The sequence below is a fragment of the Anoplophora glabripennis genome, unplaced genomic scaffold, assembly GCF_000390285.2.
Source record: "Anoplophora glabripennis isolate ALB-LARVAE unplaced genomic scaffold, Agla_2.0 scaffold103, whole genome shotgun sequence".
Taxonomy (NCBI): Eukaryota; Metazoa; Arthropoda; class Insecta; order Coleoptera; family Cerambycidae; genus Anoplophora; species Anoplophora glabripennis.
In genome coordinates, this window is record NW_019416259.1 from 234,420 (window position 1) to 253,789 (window position 19,370).

Consider the following 19,370-nt stretch of genomic DNA (forward strand, 5'->3'; position numbering starts at 1 on the left):
CATGATTACTGTTTTATTGACGATAAAAAAAAAACACTCTTAAGTTCATTTCAAGTCAAAATTTAATGCGTGGCTTTGAAAATACAAAAGAGAGAAAAATTATTGTAGGGTATCTTTTGGTCTTTTCTCCAACCAAGCCTTAATGTTGGGTATTTTCACAACATTTTGTTTGACTTTTTGTAAATTCGGAGAATTCGCTATGATGTCTTTCTTTGCCATAAAATTAATAAAATCTAATGATGCCGTAAAGAGCAGATCAACCCATGTCAACTGAAATATAAAAGAAAATTGATTATAACAGCAAGAAGTATTAAAAATTCATTTCAAATCTTGTTTTAATGAATTACAAAATTTAACTGATACCTATAAAGTGAACGTAGGTTCACCTCATTTGATACTTACATGACCACCCACAAAGTAACCATTATTTTTCTTAGCTTGAGCATCTAGTTTTTCTAAGTAAAATGGAAGAGATTCATTTAATATAGACTTTTCTTTCTCTTTCTTAGCTTTTTCGTCTGTTTCAAAACTGTACTGAGCGAGTTCTGAAATAAAAGTCGTATCAGATATGTCATTCGATAGAACAGTAGATCGAAACAATGTGGACTTGTATATTAAAAATTCAGTGAAATTTAATAGTTGTGAGATGTATACCATCCCGTAGCTAATGTATGACAGAATAAGTTATAAAGAAATAAATTAAGCAATTCCAGAAATTCGCGTTTTAAGATTACGGCAAATCTTAAGACCACCAGCAATGCTGCACATTTAAAAGATTTTGAAATATGTAGAAAATAAATGACATGAAATTACGACATATGAAAACATCAACTAAATAAATCAGTCAGTAAGAATACTTGTCTCTTTTACTAAATTTGCTTTCTAAGTGCCACAATCCGTTTGTTAAGTAAGAATTTTGAGAAGTCGAGCACAGCATGGGCACTATGACGTCACAGCGCTCCCCTCTCCTGACTACCGGTTAGCCGCGGCGGATCACGCTGTCTTTTATGAACGTTTACTTGGTCACTTCTTGGTCGAATCCATTAAAAAAAAATTCAGCATATAAAGGAAGTCTTCTACTTTACGACGAGACCAAGTTTATTCCAAAATATTAAATAGAACAGCCAAAATACCATTTAAAGAAAACATATGTATCTCGGCTCCTATTGGTCGGATCGAGGCGATTTTTGTATAAATTTGTATATTAAAAAATTGCCGAGCTAAGTTTAATAACTTTTTTATTTTACAACTTAAAAATCTGAAATTTGCACAGACGCGAGATAATGTAATTACCTTTCGAACCTTTTCTACAAAATTTCGATATCTTGACTTGGGCAGAAAATATACGAGCTCGTATTTTCGACTTTATAATTTTGCAATAGGCCGCCATTTTGAAATTCGGGGTCCGAATTCCGGGTATTTTTTGAGCACCCTTTTCCTGTAGTTTTATCCAATTTCAGTCAAAGTTCTTTTTATTTAATTCTGAAAATTTAGCACTTTTTTTTCACTGCTAATTTTGCACTTTTTTTTTTCACTGCTAATTTTGCAATGTAGCAAATTTCCCCAGCAAGAAAGTCAACAAGAATACCTCATGTCGATTAGAGGCTTATTTTCGGAGATATAAGCGAAAAACTGAAAAAAGAGCAATATTTTTTTTTCTTTTGTTATAAACAATATGACGCTCGACCTCTACAAATACACAAATTCAGGTTTTTATCCTGTGTATTTTTTACTTAATTTTAAGTCTATAAAATTCGAGTTAGGCCCGATTTTTGAAACAGCCATGTGTTTGGTCTAATTCGCCCGGATTATCTGTCATTTACAATTAGGTACAGGATGAATAAAATAAAAATAATGAAGCAAATGTGAGGTCTATATTTTAAAGACGGTATTTGCAATCGTTAAGGCTTTTAGTTAACAATAACCTCAGGAACAACCTCCTGAAGTTACGACTCATCTGTAAAAACAAGTGTATATTCTATTCCACAAAAAAGAATGTAAATATAACTTACTTATACGTAAATCAGTAATCGTGTCAACTGTTGCATCGATTTCCAAATCTTCCCAATCATCTTTACCAACCAGCTTTACTTGTTTTGCAACATATCTAGAAATGGCTATACTTTGATATGCTACTTTTCCATTATGTTCCAAAAGAGGCAATTGTCCAAATGGCGTACCTGAAATCATCGTTATTTTTCCAGTGATTCACTAAACTGAAGATAGTGGACATATTATTTCAATAGGTGGAATGGTATGTCCCAATGTAACATTAATTGTTAGTTTTCTCTGCACATTTTACTTTATATAGGGTAGTCCGAATTTTATGCAGGAAACTTCGAGGGCAGATAGATCTCTTTAAAATAATAGGCAATTGCCTCATAAACGTAGGTCTGGAACGGCACCGTTTTAGAGTTACAGGGTGTTGAAGTTGTCAAAAAAAAATTGATTTTTTGTTTATATCTCCGAAATCTATTAACCGATCTCAATAAAATTTGGTACATATAATGTATGATAGTAGGCCTTATATTCCCTGAAATATGAGCTTTAAGGGATCAACCAGCGGTGTACAGTACAACTGGACAGGGGTCACCCCCTTTTTTTACAAAAAAAACCTACGCCACTGCATCTTTTACATGTCATTGTAACTGATTTATATTTTAATGCACAAAATACGTAAAAAAGGTGAAAAGATGATGATTAGTTTAGCATTTGGAGATTGCATGTATAAATATATATTAAGATACCTTCGCGAAAGATCATTTTTAATTAACTTTGTTTGCGTATTCAAAGTCTTCTGCAAAAAACGTTTCAGTAAAAGTGCAGAAAAAATCAGACATTTGTTAGATTTACACAGGAAGAAATGAATGAGCGAAACGTCTCTTGTTTTAATTATTAGGTAATTGTAATATATTTAAATGCATACTCGATTTTAGAGCGGGCCAACTTTCATGACTAATGCGGATGTCTTCAAATTCAATCCCTCCATAACTCAGAAGGAACCTGATAGGTTCTCCAAGGGCGGTAACGTCAAAATATGTAAGTTTGTAAGCTGGTGCCATTTCTGAAAAGATAAGAAAGTTACATAATGTAAAATATAGGTGTATCAAACTGTATGTTCAAATATGTTGGGGGTTTCACGTCATCAAATCTCATAAAAACATTAAATATATTCAGAGAAAGCGATAAAAATAATTTTACACGGAGATTACTTTTAAAATTAAAAGTCTTTCTATTAAAAGCTATAATTATACAAAAACTAGAATGTATATGTTTACTTCTTTTGTGATTAGTTCTTTTAAAACTATATACCAAACCGTATTAATATGTTCAAATATGTTGGGGTTTTCCACGTTATCAAGTCCAATAAACACATTAAATCTATAGAAAATATTTGACAAAGGCTCAGAGAAATAAATATTTCCAACTTCACAGAAACTGTTAAAAATATTTAACAAAGGCTCGAAGAAATAAATATTATCGACTTCAGAGAAACTGGTAAAATATTTGTACATAGTTTACGGGGATATTACTCTTAAAACAGAAAAGCTTTTTATTAAAAACCATAATTTTACAAACACTAGAATGTATATGATTACTTGTTTTTGGTAAATGCTTTTAAAACCATTACTACATTAATTAAAAATTAGACTATTAATAGAGTTAATAACAAATTATCTACTTATGATGAAGTACTACTACTGTTAAAAGTATGAAGTATTTTCCACGGTCTTAAAGATGGGATGAGAATTGTTACAATTAAATACTTAAAAACGCATTAAGATAAAAAAAACTTAAGAGACATAAACACTTTGGTTGGAAGATTGGAACAATCATGCAGATTACTGCCACGTACTTTTATAATTTATATAATAAATATTAGAAATTTGCGTTTCTTTTACGTTACGTTTTGTTTTGTTGCATCTGTTTTGTCGATACTATAGTAATCAAGTCACTATCGTAATTCCAGTATTAGACATAAGTATGCACATAATCAAATTACTCCCAGAGTGCACACAAATAAAATTGATCCCACCAACCCACTTTCTTCCACAGTTGGTGTAAAACAGTTGTTGAGTAATACATGCTTAATATTAACATCTTTACTCACTGTTGCTATGCTCAAAATTTTATTTTAATTTTTGCATTATCACAGATAACGCTCCATTAATATTATTTTTGTGTAAATTATATATAACAGTTTACCAGATTATTTATGACATGTTTATATTATTATATGTATAATACTCATAATTGATAACATTTAAAGACTGTTGCATAATTACGATTAGAATATTTAGAAAACAATGAGCTAAACATTTTTTCATATCCTGTTCAGAAGCGTCAGGTATTCTACATATACATTAAGTAAGAAAATTTACTGTTTTTGTTTTAGGAACGTTAAATATCTACTTGGTTATAAAACGTCACATTACGAAAAAATAAAAAATAACATCGTCTACAAGAAAGCAGAATTATCTCGTGATCAATCACAGCAGTCCGTATTTCAGTTCCTAATAAAACATGGATACAGCTATTGCAACTAATTATATTGTGGGAAACAACTACTCTCCCGACAATATCTAGTAAATAGCTAAGACCAACATCATTAGCTACAAACTTTATTTCGCCTAATACGGCATTGCTTTTGCTTTCATAATACCTGTAGAATTGCTATCTGCCAATTTAGCCGTACTGAAGGGCTAGACATTGAACAGCTGTGTCCATTTAATATGTAATAGAGTTAGTATGTTATTCATGTGCTTCTATTATACAATAATTTGAAACTTAAAGTAATAATTGCTTTCATAATTAATCTTACGCATGGTACTTTTAAAATCTTGAGCTCAAAATAGGTACATGATTGAGCAGAATATACAAGTATCAAGCTACAGGGTGATTCAGTTGGTAAAAATGTATTACAAATAAGCAAATATCTGGAAATGGATGTTTGACGTAGATTAATGAAAAATAGGGTGGCAACGTAACTAAATGAATTTCCATATAATCGATAGATATTGGGAGAATTTAATAAGTTAGATGTTATTGAATATTTTAAGAATTATAAAGTTCATTTGATTCGTAATAGTATTTCAAAGGACAAAGGTCTCTTCGATTATATTCAAAAAACTAATTTGATTTGAATCGAAAATTCTAAAACTGTTCGTTTCGCATAACAAAAATCTATACAAATTTTTTATTGTAAATGTAATTTTAAATACAACGTAATCAATAAACTGTAACCGTTTCTTGTGAATCAAAGAGTTTTATTTCTTTTTCTTTAACTATGAAGTAAGCTTATTTTAGAAAAATTAAAAATAATAACAGAAAATATTCATTTAACGAATGAAATAGAGAAGACATTTTTTCTTTGAAAAAGAATTGGGAATGAATTTAAAAATATTCTTCCTGTATTTCCGCCACTGGTTGATATAACTGTACAAATTCAGTAAATGTTTACCTTTATTTAATATAATATTTATAATTATGTCGTTTTACCAAATATATTTCGAGATATTTGCATATTTTTAATGTTTCGTTTTAGCTTTTACTTGCAAATTTAGCAACTACAGAACTATGGCATATTTGACCAATATTTTTGGCCCAAGATTATCAAGGTAGTATTTGGTTTCCTTCATTTAAATACATTTCGTACAGATTTACTAAGAAATTTTCCGTAATATTGAAAGACAAATGAAATACATACATCTTTTATTAGATAAAAATGGGCACAAACAAAAGTATTACCTTACCTTATGACTTGCACTAGTAGAAAAAAATGTCACAACTTCCTATGACCAACGTCAATACACAAATAAATAACTCAGTCAACGTTATGATCTGTAAGCCTGAATGTTTTGTTGATAGAGATAAGGAGAGTCGAAAGATCACCAGAGAAGATACGTTGGTATGTACGTAATCGTCATCCTTTGCGCAATGATGATACTTCTATTTATTATATTTATATCGCCCCAATTCAGGAATACTTTGTTACCGACCAACCATATAAGTACAATCAATTTTGTAAGTATTATCAGCACAATAACAACAGCATAAAATTAGAAATGATGCACTTCACATAAAATATTCTTTTATATGATTCAGAACTTATTCAAAAAATGTTGAATGTACAGGGGACTCTTACAAATACAATTTTGTAAAAAAAAATCAGAAAGGGCAGTTCGAAAATGATTTAAAAATACACTTCTGCACGGCACTGGAAACTGGTCCACTGTAAAACCTGACCTTATGCAAGGCAAAGCATGCAGTAGACGACCGGCACGGCGTCAAAGTACAGTGCTTTCGAATACTAACGAATAAATTTATTATTTTTTAAATTGAGAAGTTTTCGAAAAAATCCCCTGACACGTATATTTGGTTTTTAAAAAAGGCACTTTTTGACATACGACCCATATTTGTGACGTCATCGTTGTTCCAGATATGACGTCATCGACAATTTTTTTAAATAGCAACCCCCAATTTTGACCATGCCATTTGAAAGAGCGTGTCATTCTACATACACAGATCATGAAAAATTATGGTGTTACATAACAAAAATTTCAAGAAAATAATGTTTGAAGATTTTAAAATTTAATTTTCACAATACTGAAAATGATAATGATTATGTAAAAATCGACTAAATTAAATGTTCAAATTGTGCACCGTTGGCTGCCTGACAGTAGCCAAGACGATTAATAAATTCTTTTTGGACATTATCAATAACTTCAGGAGGTATACGATGTATCTCGTGACGAATTCTTGCTTTTAAATCTTCTAAATTAACCGGTCTAGTAACGTATACTTTGCTTTTTAAGTATCCCCACAAGAAATAATCTAGGGGTGTCAAATCAGGCGATCTGGCTGGCCACTCAATCGGCCCCCTTCTCCCTATCCAACGATTCGGGAACAGCTCATCTAAATAAGCACGGACAGGTGTTGCATAATGGGGAGGTGCACCATTTAGTCGATTTTTACATAATCATTATCATTTTCAGTATTGTGAAAATTAAATTTTAAAATCTTCAAACATTATTTTCTTGAAATTTTTGTTATGTAACACCATAATTTTTCATGATCTGTGTATGTAGAATGACACGCTCTTTCAAATGGCATGGTCAAAATTGGGGGTTGCTATTTAAAAAAATTGTCGATGACGTCATATCTCGAACAACGATGACGTCACAAATATGGGTCGTATGTCAAAAAGTGCCTTTTTTAAAAACAAAATCGACGTGCCAGGGGATTTTTTCGAAAACTTCTCAATTCTCAAAATAATGAATGTATTCGTTACTTTTCGAAAGCACTGTATAATAAAAAATGAACAGACGAACAAATTTAAGAATTTCTTTCCTAAGGAAAGAAATAATAAAAAAAATGTTATAACACCTATTTTAGATCAGCAAATTCAACTGCTTTCGCCGCTATTATTATTATTATTATTAATTAGTAAAATACACAAATCTTGTCGTGCCTCACCATAAATTAAAACGATATCCATCAACTCCGAGTTGCTATACACGTAACCCATTTTTGACACTTGAAAAACTAATGTACACTATCACACAAACGTTAATACTAAAATCGGATGTCAATATTCGGAATCGTCTGGAGCTAGAGACTACAGTAGTCTGGCGATGTAAGGGTTAAAAATACTACAACTTCAATATTTTTTTTTCTCGGAAACTATAAGTATTTTACAAAAATTTTTTTACGATATTGAGTCCATTTTTCATGACGCATCTATTCCCAATTTTTTTTTGGATAAGTTATTAATCACCCTGTGATATAGAGATATACAAGGTATGTTGCTCGCTGAACCAACTATGATGATACAATTGATGCGTTTGCTTTTGCTTTTTTGGTTATTTTACGTCGGTCTATTTCTGCTACTCCCAACCTAGAAATTTTGCCGAAACCCCACATTGTTGTAGGGTAGGGATCTTATACTTTACTACTTTAGAAGGGTATTGTTGTTTCCCAATGGATCACACTGCATATTGAAAAACTTGTGTCTAAGCGGATAAGAGTTTTAAAAGACAATTAGTTCCTAAACCATCTGCAAAATATGATACATCTTTCGCAAAGAATTAATTGTTTATCAAGATAGATCTAGATTCGAATCTGATATGGGTCATATAGTTTTGTTTAAATTATATCTTCAAGCAATGGAATGTAATCAATACTCAAGACTACATTGGCAGAAAAAAGCTTTGGATGAAATATTTTATTCATGTTTTACGGTGTTAATATAAATTGATACACCTTGTATATACCTTTGGTCCGAATCTACTTAATTCGACGAACTACTGCACTACCGTTTCTATTCGTCATATTGACATTTGGTTAATATTAATATCTTTATTTATATTGTTGCTATGCTGAAATTTTTATTTGTTTTTTTACGTTATCATAAATAAACTTACGTTATCTTATTTTTGTGTCATTTATAGTTTGTTTGCTGGGTATATCCATGACATGTTTATGTATTTATAAAGTACTACTTACCCATTATTTATCTATCTACGGTCTTATGTGATTTTTTTTGTAATACATTGAACGTCCTTCTCTTTAGTATGGAAAAATATCGGATTAAATTAAAAAATGCCACAAATGTATAATTGAAGATAACATCTTGTGGATATTTTTTAGTATCTTTGTGCATTAGTTGAAATAGATTTATTTACCTACTTCAATATTATTTTTTAAAGAGTAAAAGGAAAAGGAAACGAAACGATTATGAAAAAACCGTGTGTTTACAGGATTACACACTTGGAGAAGAGTTTCATTGGTAGGTAGAGTGCATTAATCAAGATTGCTAAAACTTATTCAGAACCTCTGAAATCGTCCGCGAATTACATACTACATGAAGGGATGTAAATAGTTGCGGCCGTAAATGACATGTCGTCAGCTTTTTTATCCTTTATCCTTTTGTAGCAAACAGAAAAACTAACTCAATTTTAGGTAATCATCAGTTCTACTTTAGTTTTCATTACGGAAATTGGTGTTTTTATTCTGAAAATTGTTAGTGAACAAATGTTTAAGAGAATTCATTAGTTTTTCTAATTTTTACTTTTAACTGTGTTTTATTTTTGTGAAAGGGGAATGTGCATGTGTGGCACTAAAATAGTTCATTAATACAGTAACAATGAATAATTAATAGACATGGGGTGATAGCGTATAGAAACGCTAATGAAAACTACGGGTTAGTTACACAACTTTAAATAGAGCGATTTTAAAATAGGTAAAACCAACCACTTGTAAACAGCATAGATATACTCCAGTCGAATTAGAATTTGAACGTAAAAAAATTATTAGTAGACATTTTATTGCACTTTATGAAGGGTATGTAGAATGATAATATCAAAAAACTAACTCGAAAGAAATGACGCTAACTTGGCAAATTGCAAATAAATTCATGCTTTTTAACTTTTTTACTGTCCATGAAAATCTAGACGATATATCAGAAAACTAATTGTTTTATGTTGTGGGCAATTAAATTACCTACAACTTAATGTACCTGAAGTCACCTTTTACCTATTTGTTAACTGTAAAATAAAAGTCGAACGTGGAAAAATCAGTTTTTGATTGACCATGGCAAATTTTTTTTTAATTGTTTCCTGCAGTTGTAAGAGCAATTGCACAACACAAAGCTGTAGCTGCAGAAAACAGGGCTTGAAAGGTACGGAAATTTGCAGAAATTGCCATGGCCAATCGTGCGAAAACGTAGATAAATCTATAATTGGGAAACTGCAGATGATACCGATGAATTTACAGAAAGCATTTTTGAAGCGAGAGATTTTTTACAAGAGATAAATTCATTCTTGCCAAAAAATTAGAATTGACTAAGAGTAAATCAAAGTTTTTACAATAATAATAAAAGTTTTTATTTTTAGAAATATAAATCATTATTGCTTTGTATTTTTTACCGTCCTCATACGCTCGAAATTTTTAAAAGTTACATGTTCTCCAATAAAAAAAATTAAATATCAGAAAAATATAATATTTATAGCATTCAGAAGTAGAACTATATGGATATTTTTAATTTGTAAATATTTAATGTTTAATTTGCGACGGAATAATACCGCCAATGTATACATTTTATGCCGGCAATGTACTCGTCGTTCAGGCCGTTCATTAACGTTAACTTTTGCTGCTAACGTGTTTATTACATGAACTATCAATGTAAAAGTTTTTGAAACTAAAAGTTTAACCTTTTCTTTAATTGTTTTTAAAATCCCGGTCCAATACATACAATAGTTAATTCACAACGTTATAAAAAACAATTATACTGGGAACAAAGAGGCGTAGGTGATTTCTCTCTTTTTTAAATCACCTTAAAAATAAGCTCTATTTAATGCAAAAAGTGCAAATTCCCTAGCGACTTTTGCCTGACCTTGGGACAATTTGTTTATAACACTGTTTTGCACGTCTTACTTTGTTAGTTTTAAAGTGTAACTTAATTTCAACTTTTTGAGATTTTTATTTTACGATGGATAAATTAGATCCTATATCTATCTACGATATTAACTTCTAAAATTAACGTTTAATAATTACACAATTACATAGTTAAAAAAAACGAACGAAATTCATTAACAAGCTGGAGCAACAATTTCAAGCTCAATCGAATCGTACTTTAGCAAACATGTTGGTTTTTGGATTGACCGTCTTTTCCAGAAATTTCATCAACGTCCATCGCTATTTGCAATAACACTGTGCAATTTTCTGATTTTTCCGCGTTCGACCTTTATTTTACAGTTAACAAATAGGTGAAAAGTGACTTCAGGTACCTTAAATTGTAGGCAATTTAATTGCTCACCACATAAAACAATTAGTTTTCCTATACAATATCGTCTAGATTTTCATGGACAGTAAGAAAGTTAAAAAACATGGAATTTTGCAACTTATTTGTAATTTGACAAATTAACGTCTCTTCTTTCGAGTTACTTTTTTGGGAATTATCGTTCTTTCCTTCATAAAGTGCAATAAAATGTATACTAATAATTTTTCAGACTTTTTAGGTTTTATGATCTAATTGGTGGTGCAGTCAGCCGTGCCAAAAAAGTAAACTATTTACTCAAAATATTTCTGCCAATCAATAATTTATTTACTCTTGTAATATCCTCTTCTAGTTTATAAACACCGTGTATAGGTTAGGTACTAGTTTTTGATTATCATCCTAAATATTAAACTATTTTTAAATTACTAAATTAATTACTACTTTTTTATTTACATGCTAAGAATATTAGTCTGACGCTTTAAAAATTAGTATCAAATTTTTATTTTAGCATAAAAGAACGTTATCTATTGAAATATGGGTAAACAGCTTTAGTGACATAATAATGACTTAATAATTTTCTAAAAATCTAATTATAGAAATAAGCACTAACTACATTATGTAGTAGGTACATATTTTTAAAATCACATTACCTTACACTGGCTCTAGAAAAAATCACAACTTCACGTATCAAGGCTAATGTACAAATAAAGCGTAGGTACGTTGCGAGTTGATGTAGGTTATTAGTTTTAATGAAACAGATAGAGAAGGGGAAGATACCAAAATAGATGTATACATATTTTTTCCTCGCGTAATGATTATGCTGTTCCTTATCATCTTTTAAGTACAATACATATCTGGCTGTCCAATTATTCAACAGAACATTAGTTGTATATGAAATTGCAAGTCATATATTATGACAGTATCTATGTTAGTGGATGAAATTATTAAAGAATAGTAATTAGTTTATGTACTACCTATTAAAAATATCGTTCCGACATTTTTACACCTTACCGATCAAGTGTTCCGTGACGTACATGGTATTTTTTGTATTGATAAATAAATTAATGTTAATAATAACTTTATCTGACTACTCTAAAAGAAGTCTAGAAGACGCATATATTTATTATCGCATGAATAGGCTCCAAACCCTTCTGAAAACTAACATCTTTTAAATTTCTACTTTTTTTTGTTACTGTCAATCCACCTATGGCCAAATATTTTATATTATCTTATCTTACAAGTAACCTTGAAGAAGTTGTTTCACCTCGAATTCAAATTATTCATTATTTTAATACATAAATTTATATTTCATCTGCTAGGATATGCATAGGTGTTTTCACAACTTTAACTCATTTCATACAAGGTGTTCCCTAAATAATGTAACATATTTAATAATGTTATTCCTGTGATCATTTTATGAATAATGCTTTATATCGTCCTAAAACATCTCGCTTATGGTCTGCAGGGTATTCAAAATTTGTAAACGTTTCTCTTTTTCCACGAGTCCCATGAATACGTTGGTTTCTCCTTATTTTTCAAGATTTTAACACATGTATCCGATTAAAGGCTAAGTTTTGGTTCTAAAACTTGAACTTGACTGCGTTGCCTTAGGAAAGTAGAGTCCATATTATTTTCAATTTTTCAATTTTTTATTAATATTTTGTGTAATATCCTTTCAGTGATGGATGATCAAAGGTGTCTTTTGTTTTTCATTTAATTAATTTAGGAAATGAATGTTTGTGAATTTTTTTTAAATTATTTGAAGAATCATGCCGTTATAGGTACATGAGAATTATAGATTGCTACGTTATTAAAGACCTTGATAAAAAAACTCTGTTCATAATTAATTCCATTTCAAACTTTAATGGATAGCGTTAAAAATACAAAAATAGACAAATTAATGTAAGACATTTTTTGGTGGCTTTTCTAACCAAGCCTTGATGTTGCCTATTTTCTCCACATTTTCTTTGACTTTCTGTAAATTCGGGAAATTCGTGATTATGTCTTTCTCTATCAAAATATTAAAAAAATTTAATGTAGCTGCAAAGACCAGATCAACCCAATTCAACTGAAAACCAAAAAGAAAAAATTATGACTGGCAGAAGCACTAAAAATTTATTTCAAATGTTGTTCATCAAAGGAAATCAGTGTTCAATGTGGACAGTGTAGTTAGTAGCGAGCGAATGGCTGTGCATTTGCCAAACGGAATTTGATTGCAAATTAGTTTGTTGCACGTTTATTGTTTAGTGTTGTAAGTTGTAAGTTAAGGTAATTATATAGGAGCGAAATATGTTTATGGAATCCCAAGTCAAAATTATATAAAATAATAAATAGCAAAACTGATGCCTGGAATAAAATTTCTACTGAGAGATCAATTGTGATGTCACTGATTTAAAAAAAAGATTAATTCGCTTTTGGCATCATTTAGACGAGAAAGACAAAAAGAAGGCACTTCAAAACAGTTTGGCAGTGGGACTAACGAAATTTATCATTCTACGTGGTTTGCTTTTAAAAGTCTTATGTTTTTAATGGATAAATCATGTTAAATACTAAAAAAAAACTAAAATCAAATTTATTTTTATAATTTTACAATTATTTGAGTATATTACTTATCTTGCTGCCATGGAACCTGACCCGACGTTGTGAAATACTTCATAAATTCTTGCCTAATCTGTTCATTATAGGCGGAAGGCACTCTTCTTAAAGGGATTAGAGATTCTGGTTGTAACTGCTTACTGAGATCATTGTCAAAAATACCAGGTGGTATAATATGTCAGCCAACAATTTTTCATTAAGCACTATAAACATACCTGCTCAAGCCGTGAAAGAAAAGTTCTCTACTTTTCTTCTGCTGGACCCGGTGGAAATGCGCTGCATCTTTGTGCCTTTCACTGTCCATTATAGTGCAAAATTCTTTAAAAACTGCTACTTTACCAAGTGCCTCGAAATCAGCTGATGTAATTGCTATTCATAAAAAAGGTGACAAATTCAATAAGGAAGACTATGACAAATTAGTCTTACTCCTGTTGAAGTGAAAGCTATGGAAAGAATTATTACTGAAACTGTAACCGAATTTGTTCTGTCATATAAAATTATGCCTGAGGAGTAGCATGGATTCTCCCTGGAAGATCAACAACCACCAATTTGCTACAATGTTTAAACGATTGGACCATCACAATTGATAGTGGTCAGTATGCTGACGTCATATACCTTGATTTTAGCAAGGCCTTTGATAAAGTGCACATTAAACGTCTTTGTTCTAAAATTGAACATGCTGGTATTAGAGGAGATCTCTACAAAAGGATTGTTTAAGGATAAAGGATTTTTAAGCAATCGTTTTTTGTCTGTGGAAATAGGAACTGACGTCTTGGAATACTATTCTGTTAAAAGTGGAGTTCCTCCAGGCTCCGTTCTTGGCCCATTACTCTTTCTTATAAATAAAGATCTTCCTCATATATTGCCACTTCAATGCTCGCTGTATGCTGATGATACAAAGATTTATGGGAATCCCATAACTGATTAGTGATTATAGCAGGAAAGCCTGATTTCTGTAACAGATTGGTGCAAAAAATGGTTAATATCTAACTACAACAAATGTGTAAAAATCCAGTAGAGATACAAATATTAGGAACACTACCAAATAAAAAGGAAAAGGTCCAATACGTGATCGTAGAATTGATGAAGCATACTAAATATTGAAACACTGTGCAGCCAAACAGCTTGACAAAAATAACAATCTTTTGGGCAGTGGCAGCATGTGGCAGGCAAAGTGGATTCAGATCGGTGCACAAAAGTAGTACAACATTTAATAAATAATATTATTTTTGATGAGGATATGGAAAAATATTATGCTTCTTCAAGTTTATTGAATTCACAGTGTCAGACAGTATTCAATAGTACTCTCAGTCCCAATATATAGGTAATTTCCGCAATAACTATAAATCTAGCGGCGCTAATTATTATATCCTCATCTGTATCCAACATTGCGAACGGATTATCGACGATTGCGAAAGTTCTTTCTAATTTACATGCTCCTACTTGTAAAGAACAAACGAACGAGAGAATAATGCGTTGCTTTGTTCGTTTGCTTCTGTTCGTTCCAATTTAAAGGCACCTTAACATGCATTCAAGGAGCCATTCGCGCCCAGTCGCAGTTGCGAGTAGCAATTGCCAGACGTACCACCGATATTTTTAAGTACTGTACCTATTACTGTTGGTAAAATAAGATTGCATGCAGTCACCATAAAATTGTCAAAGAATACACTTACGCTATGGCGACTGCATGCGATCTTATTTTACCAATAGTAATAGTACTTAGTGAAGAAACTTTGCTACTTCCTGAATTATTGGATTAAGCACTACTACTCAATCAAGGAATTTTATAAATTTGGTCTATCGCATCTATTTAAACTTTAACATTTTTATTGTCAGGATACGATAGATCAAAGAATACTGGATGTGTTTTTTATAGTTTGAATTAATTTCTCTCTATGTCACATGTACCTATCTCAATAAACATATGTTTTAGTTCTAAAACTTGACTGCGCTACCAATGGCGTCCCTATGGAAAGTAGAATCCATGTTATTTTCGGTTTTTTATGTAGTGATGATGATGGAAGGGAATGTTTGTGAGATCTTCTTCTTAAAATGATCTGAGAAATCATCCCCTTAGGATTATTTAATAAAGTCAGATATGTACATGATAATTATAGATTATTGTTTTATTGAAGACATTATCAAAAAAAAAAACAGTCTTATGGTTCATTTCAAGTCAAAATTTAATGCGTAGCTTTGAAAATACAAAAAAGAGAAAAATTATTATAGTTCATCTTTTGGTCTTTTTTTCAACCAAGCCTTGATGTTGGGTATATTCACAACATTTTCTTTGACTTTTTGTAAATTCGGGGAATTTGCGATTATCTCTTTCATAGCCATAGAATTAAGAGAATCTAATAATCCCGTAAAGACCAGATCAGCCCAAGTCAACTAAAATACAAAAAAATTGATTATAAAGCAATAAGTATTAAAAATTTATTTCAAATCTTGTTTTAATGAATCACAAAATTTAACTGATACCTATAAAGTTACTACGTTCACCTGATTTGATACTTACACGACCACCCACAAGGTAACCATTATTTTTCTCAGCTTGAGCATCTAGTTTTTCTAAGTAAAATGGAAGAGCATCATTTAATATAGATTTTTCTTTCTCTTTCTTAGCTTTTTCATCTGTTTCATAACTGTACTGAGCGAGTTCTGAAATAAAAGTCATATCAAGATAATAAAATTTTGGCTTTACGTAATTTAATGAATAAATAATTTAATGTTTTTATTTTCCTTTTCTCGGCCTTTATCGATTAAGAAGAAGATGTAACCGTTACCACTTAAATTATAAACGTCTCAATGCTTCCCCTCTGACATCACTCGATGATGCAGTAAAATAAAACAAAATGGATTTATGTATTAAAAATCCAGTAAAATGTATATCATTACATAGTTAGTAGATTAAGTTATAAAAAAAAAATAATAAATTAAGCAATTCCTTTGAATTTTTGAAATCCACGTTTTAAGATTTACTGTTTAAACATACCAATCGAAGGTTAACCATCTTGTCGGATTCTGTTGATATTTTCCTTATGTCAAACTAAAAGTTTAAAAGCAAAGACCACCAGCAATGCTGCACGTTTAGAAGATTTAAAAATAGCAAATAAATGACATAAAATGACGATATATGTAAACATCAACTAAATAAGTCATTATAAAATGTTTGAGCATTTTAATTATGCAATCAATGAAAATGCGAGTTCAAGCTCTGGGGCCACGTCAAGGCGTCTAACAATCCAGGGTATAGTTGTTACGATATCAATTGGAACCTGTGATTCTTAAAGCACAAGACCGTCTGCACTTCTCTTGAAATAAATATTATTATCATACCCATTGGGCGAGTCCGGTATTGGTAGACAATCCATTGTACGCGGGAGCGCAAATGGCTCCATCTGTCGTGCTGACTCCCAAATGTGCCATTCAAATGGCTACAGTAGGAAGCGACCTGTTTTATTGCAGGTACTTGTTGCACTACTGCCACCCACAGAGGGCGAAGACAATAAATTAATTGTCATTGTTGCGAGAAACAACTACTCTGAGGGCTATATTCCCCTACCGGCATTGAATTATACTCGCAACACCTAGTGCAATAGCTAGGGTCGTTCTGTGCCTGGTGGGTTAAACTGACGAACGACCCTAGCTGTTGCACTAGGTGTTGCGAGTATAATTCAATGCCGGTAGGGGCATATAGCCCTCGGCATAGTTGTTTCTCGCAACACTGATAATTAAAACATCGGTAGACAGTCCGCCTGATGTAGAATCGACGGCGGCCAGTGAAACATAATATTGTAATTTAATGCAATTCTGCTCTTACTGTTTTAATAATTTTGATTTTACCAAAACTGGAAAAAAATAAAATTACCGAAGGTTGCATAATAAGCATGTATCACGTACAACAATTATTATAGATTGTTTAATACAATTTATTTAAAAATTAGAGTCGAAATTAATCAACCAATGAGATGTCACGAAAATGTGGAATTATTTACAAGATAATAATAAACTTCTGATTGTGACATCACTAAACAATGAAGCAGATATGATGTCCATATTTTATAGAATTTTTAAGGCTTTTTGTTAACAATGGGCTAAGGAACAACCTCCTGAAGTTACGACTCGTCTGTAAAAACACCGTGTATATTCTATTCAAAAAAAGGAAAGTGAAGTAAATATAAATATAACTTACTTAATCGTAAATCAGTAATCGTGTCAACTGTTGCATCGATTTCCAAATCTTCCCAATCATCTTTACCAACTAGATTTACTTGCTTTGCTACATATCTACAAATGGCTGTACTTTGATAGGCTACTTTTCCATTATATTCCAAAATAGGTAACTGTCCAAATGGCGTATCTGAAATCATTGTTATTTTTCTAGTGATTAAACTGAAGATAACAGTGGACATATTATTTCAATAGGTGGAATGGTATGTTCACAATGTAACATTAATTGTTAGTTTTCAAACATATTATAGTATTTCTCTGCATATTTCACTTTTTATAAAATACATTTATCTAAAATGGGCAAACCTGTAGTGGTACCTTACAATAATAAAAGATATTTATAGTTTACAAAATATCTCGAAGATGATGATTTAGTGTAGCATATGGAGATTGCATGTATAAGTAAATATTAAAAATACTTTCGCGCAAGGTCATTTTTAATTAACTTAAAGCAGGTGATTTTGCATCCCATGTTAGAAATACTTCGTTTCAGTGAAACTGGAGAAAAAATCAAGCATTTGTTAGATTTACATAAGAAGAAATGAATTAGCGATAGGTCTCTCGTTTGAAATATTACTTGATAATATATTTAAATGCATACTCGGTTTTAGAGCAGGCCAACTTTCTTTATTAATGCGGTTGTCTTCAAATTCAATCCCACCATAACTCAGAAGGAACCTGATGGGTTCTGCAAGGGCGGCAATGGCAAAATATGTAAGTTTGTATGCTAGCACCATTTCTGAAAGGATAAGAAAAGTTACATAATGTAAAGTCTCTATTCTAGATAGAAAGTGATAATTCTGCGTAATGTCCACTAGTTTTTGCAACATAATAACTGGCAAATTATCCGTTTTACTATAAAATAGAGAAGATATTTTTTTCTTTGACATACAATTGGGTATGAAGTTACAAATGTTAGTCGAAATGGTATCAAAATTCTGATATTCCTAATGAAGAAGCCTTCCAGTATCTCCGCCACTGGTTGATATAACTGTGTACAAATTCAGTAAATTCTTACCTTCCCAAGTTTTATAAATTAATCTTAAATACATTTCGAGATATTTGTGTATGTATTTCTAATATTTATTTTTTAACTCTACACCCTGTAACTGGTATCTGAAGTAACTACGGACTAAGGTAAGGTATATTTGACCAATAACCACATTTTAGGCACAGGATTATCAATGTATCATTTGGTTTCATTCTTTAAATACACCCTGTATAGATTTACTAAAAAAATTTTCGTAACATTGAAAGACAAATGAAGTACATACACCTTTTATTAGATATAAATGGGTACAAAGAAAAGTATTACCTTACTTTATGACTTGCACTAGTAGAAAAAAATGTCACAACTTTCTATGACCAACGCCAATACATAAATAAATAACTCAGTCCCCGTTATGATTATGTAAGCCTGAATATTTTGTTGACAGAGATAAGGAGAATCGAAAGATTACCAGAGAAGATACGTTGATGTGTATGTAATCGTCACACTTTGCGCAATGATGATATTTCTATTTATTATATTTACATACATCATTCCATGTCAGGAATATTTTGTTAGCGAAAAAGATCAGGTCGACCAACTATACGTAATAAATTTTTTTAGGTATTGTCAGTACAATAACAACAGCATAAAATTGGAAATGATGTACTTCACATACAGTATGAGTTTTTGAATTATCCATCCAAAATTTTTTGGAGCAGATAAATCGAATGTTTTTTTTTATTTACAGCAGATATACAGATTTATATACAGGAG

At 31.1% G+C, this 19,370-nt stretch overlaps 1 protein-coding gene across 5 annotated transcripts; it reads right to left on the bottom strand.

The window, feature by feature from the left end:
- On the bottom strand, nucleotides 1-19,006 carry LOC108903337 (glutathione S-transferase-like). 5 transcript variants are annotated; one of them, XM_023457303.1, is made up of 5 exons: nucleotides 18,921-19,006; nucleotides 18,207-18,344; nucleotides 17,568-17,735; nucleotides 15,891-16,033; nucleotides 1-270 (listed from the first exon to the last, which is right to left on the bottom strand). In XM_023457303.1, the coding sequence occupies exons 2-5, from the start codon at nucleotides 18,340-18,342 to the stop codon at nucleotides 100-102; spliced, it is 618 nt and encodes a 205-aa protein (XP_023313071.1). In that variant the 5' UTR covers nucleotides 18,343-18,344; nucleotides 18,921-19,006; the 3' UTR covers nucleotides 1-99. The 5 variants fall into 5 exon arrangements, with proteins under 5 accessions (XP_023313071.1, XP_023313072.1, XP_018560994.1 ...); XM_023457304.1 differs by having other exon boundaries at nucleotides 18,926-18,944; XM_018705478.2 differs by lacking the exons at nucleotides 15,891-16,033; nucleotides 17,568-17,735; nucleotides 18,207-18,344; nucleotides 18,921-19,006 and adding exons at nucleotides 403-545; nucleotides 2,013-2,180; nucleotides 2,927-3,064; nucleotides 11,428-11,527 and having other exon boundaries at nucleotides 44-270.
- Between the last annotated feature and the right edge of the window lie 364 nt (nucleotides 19,007-19,370).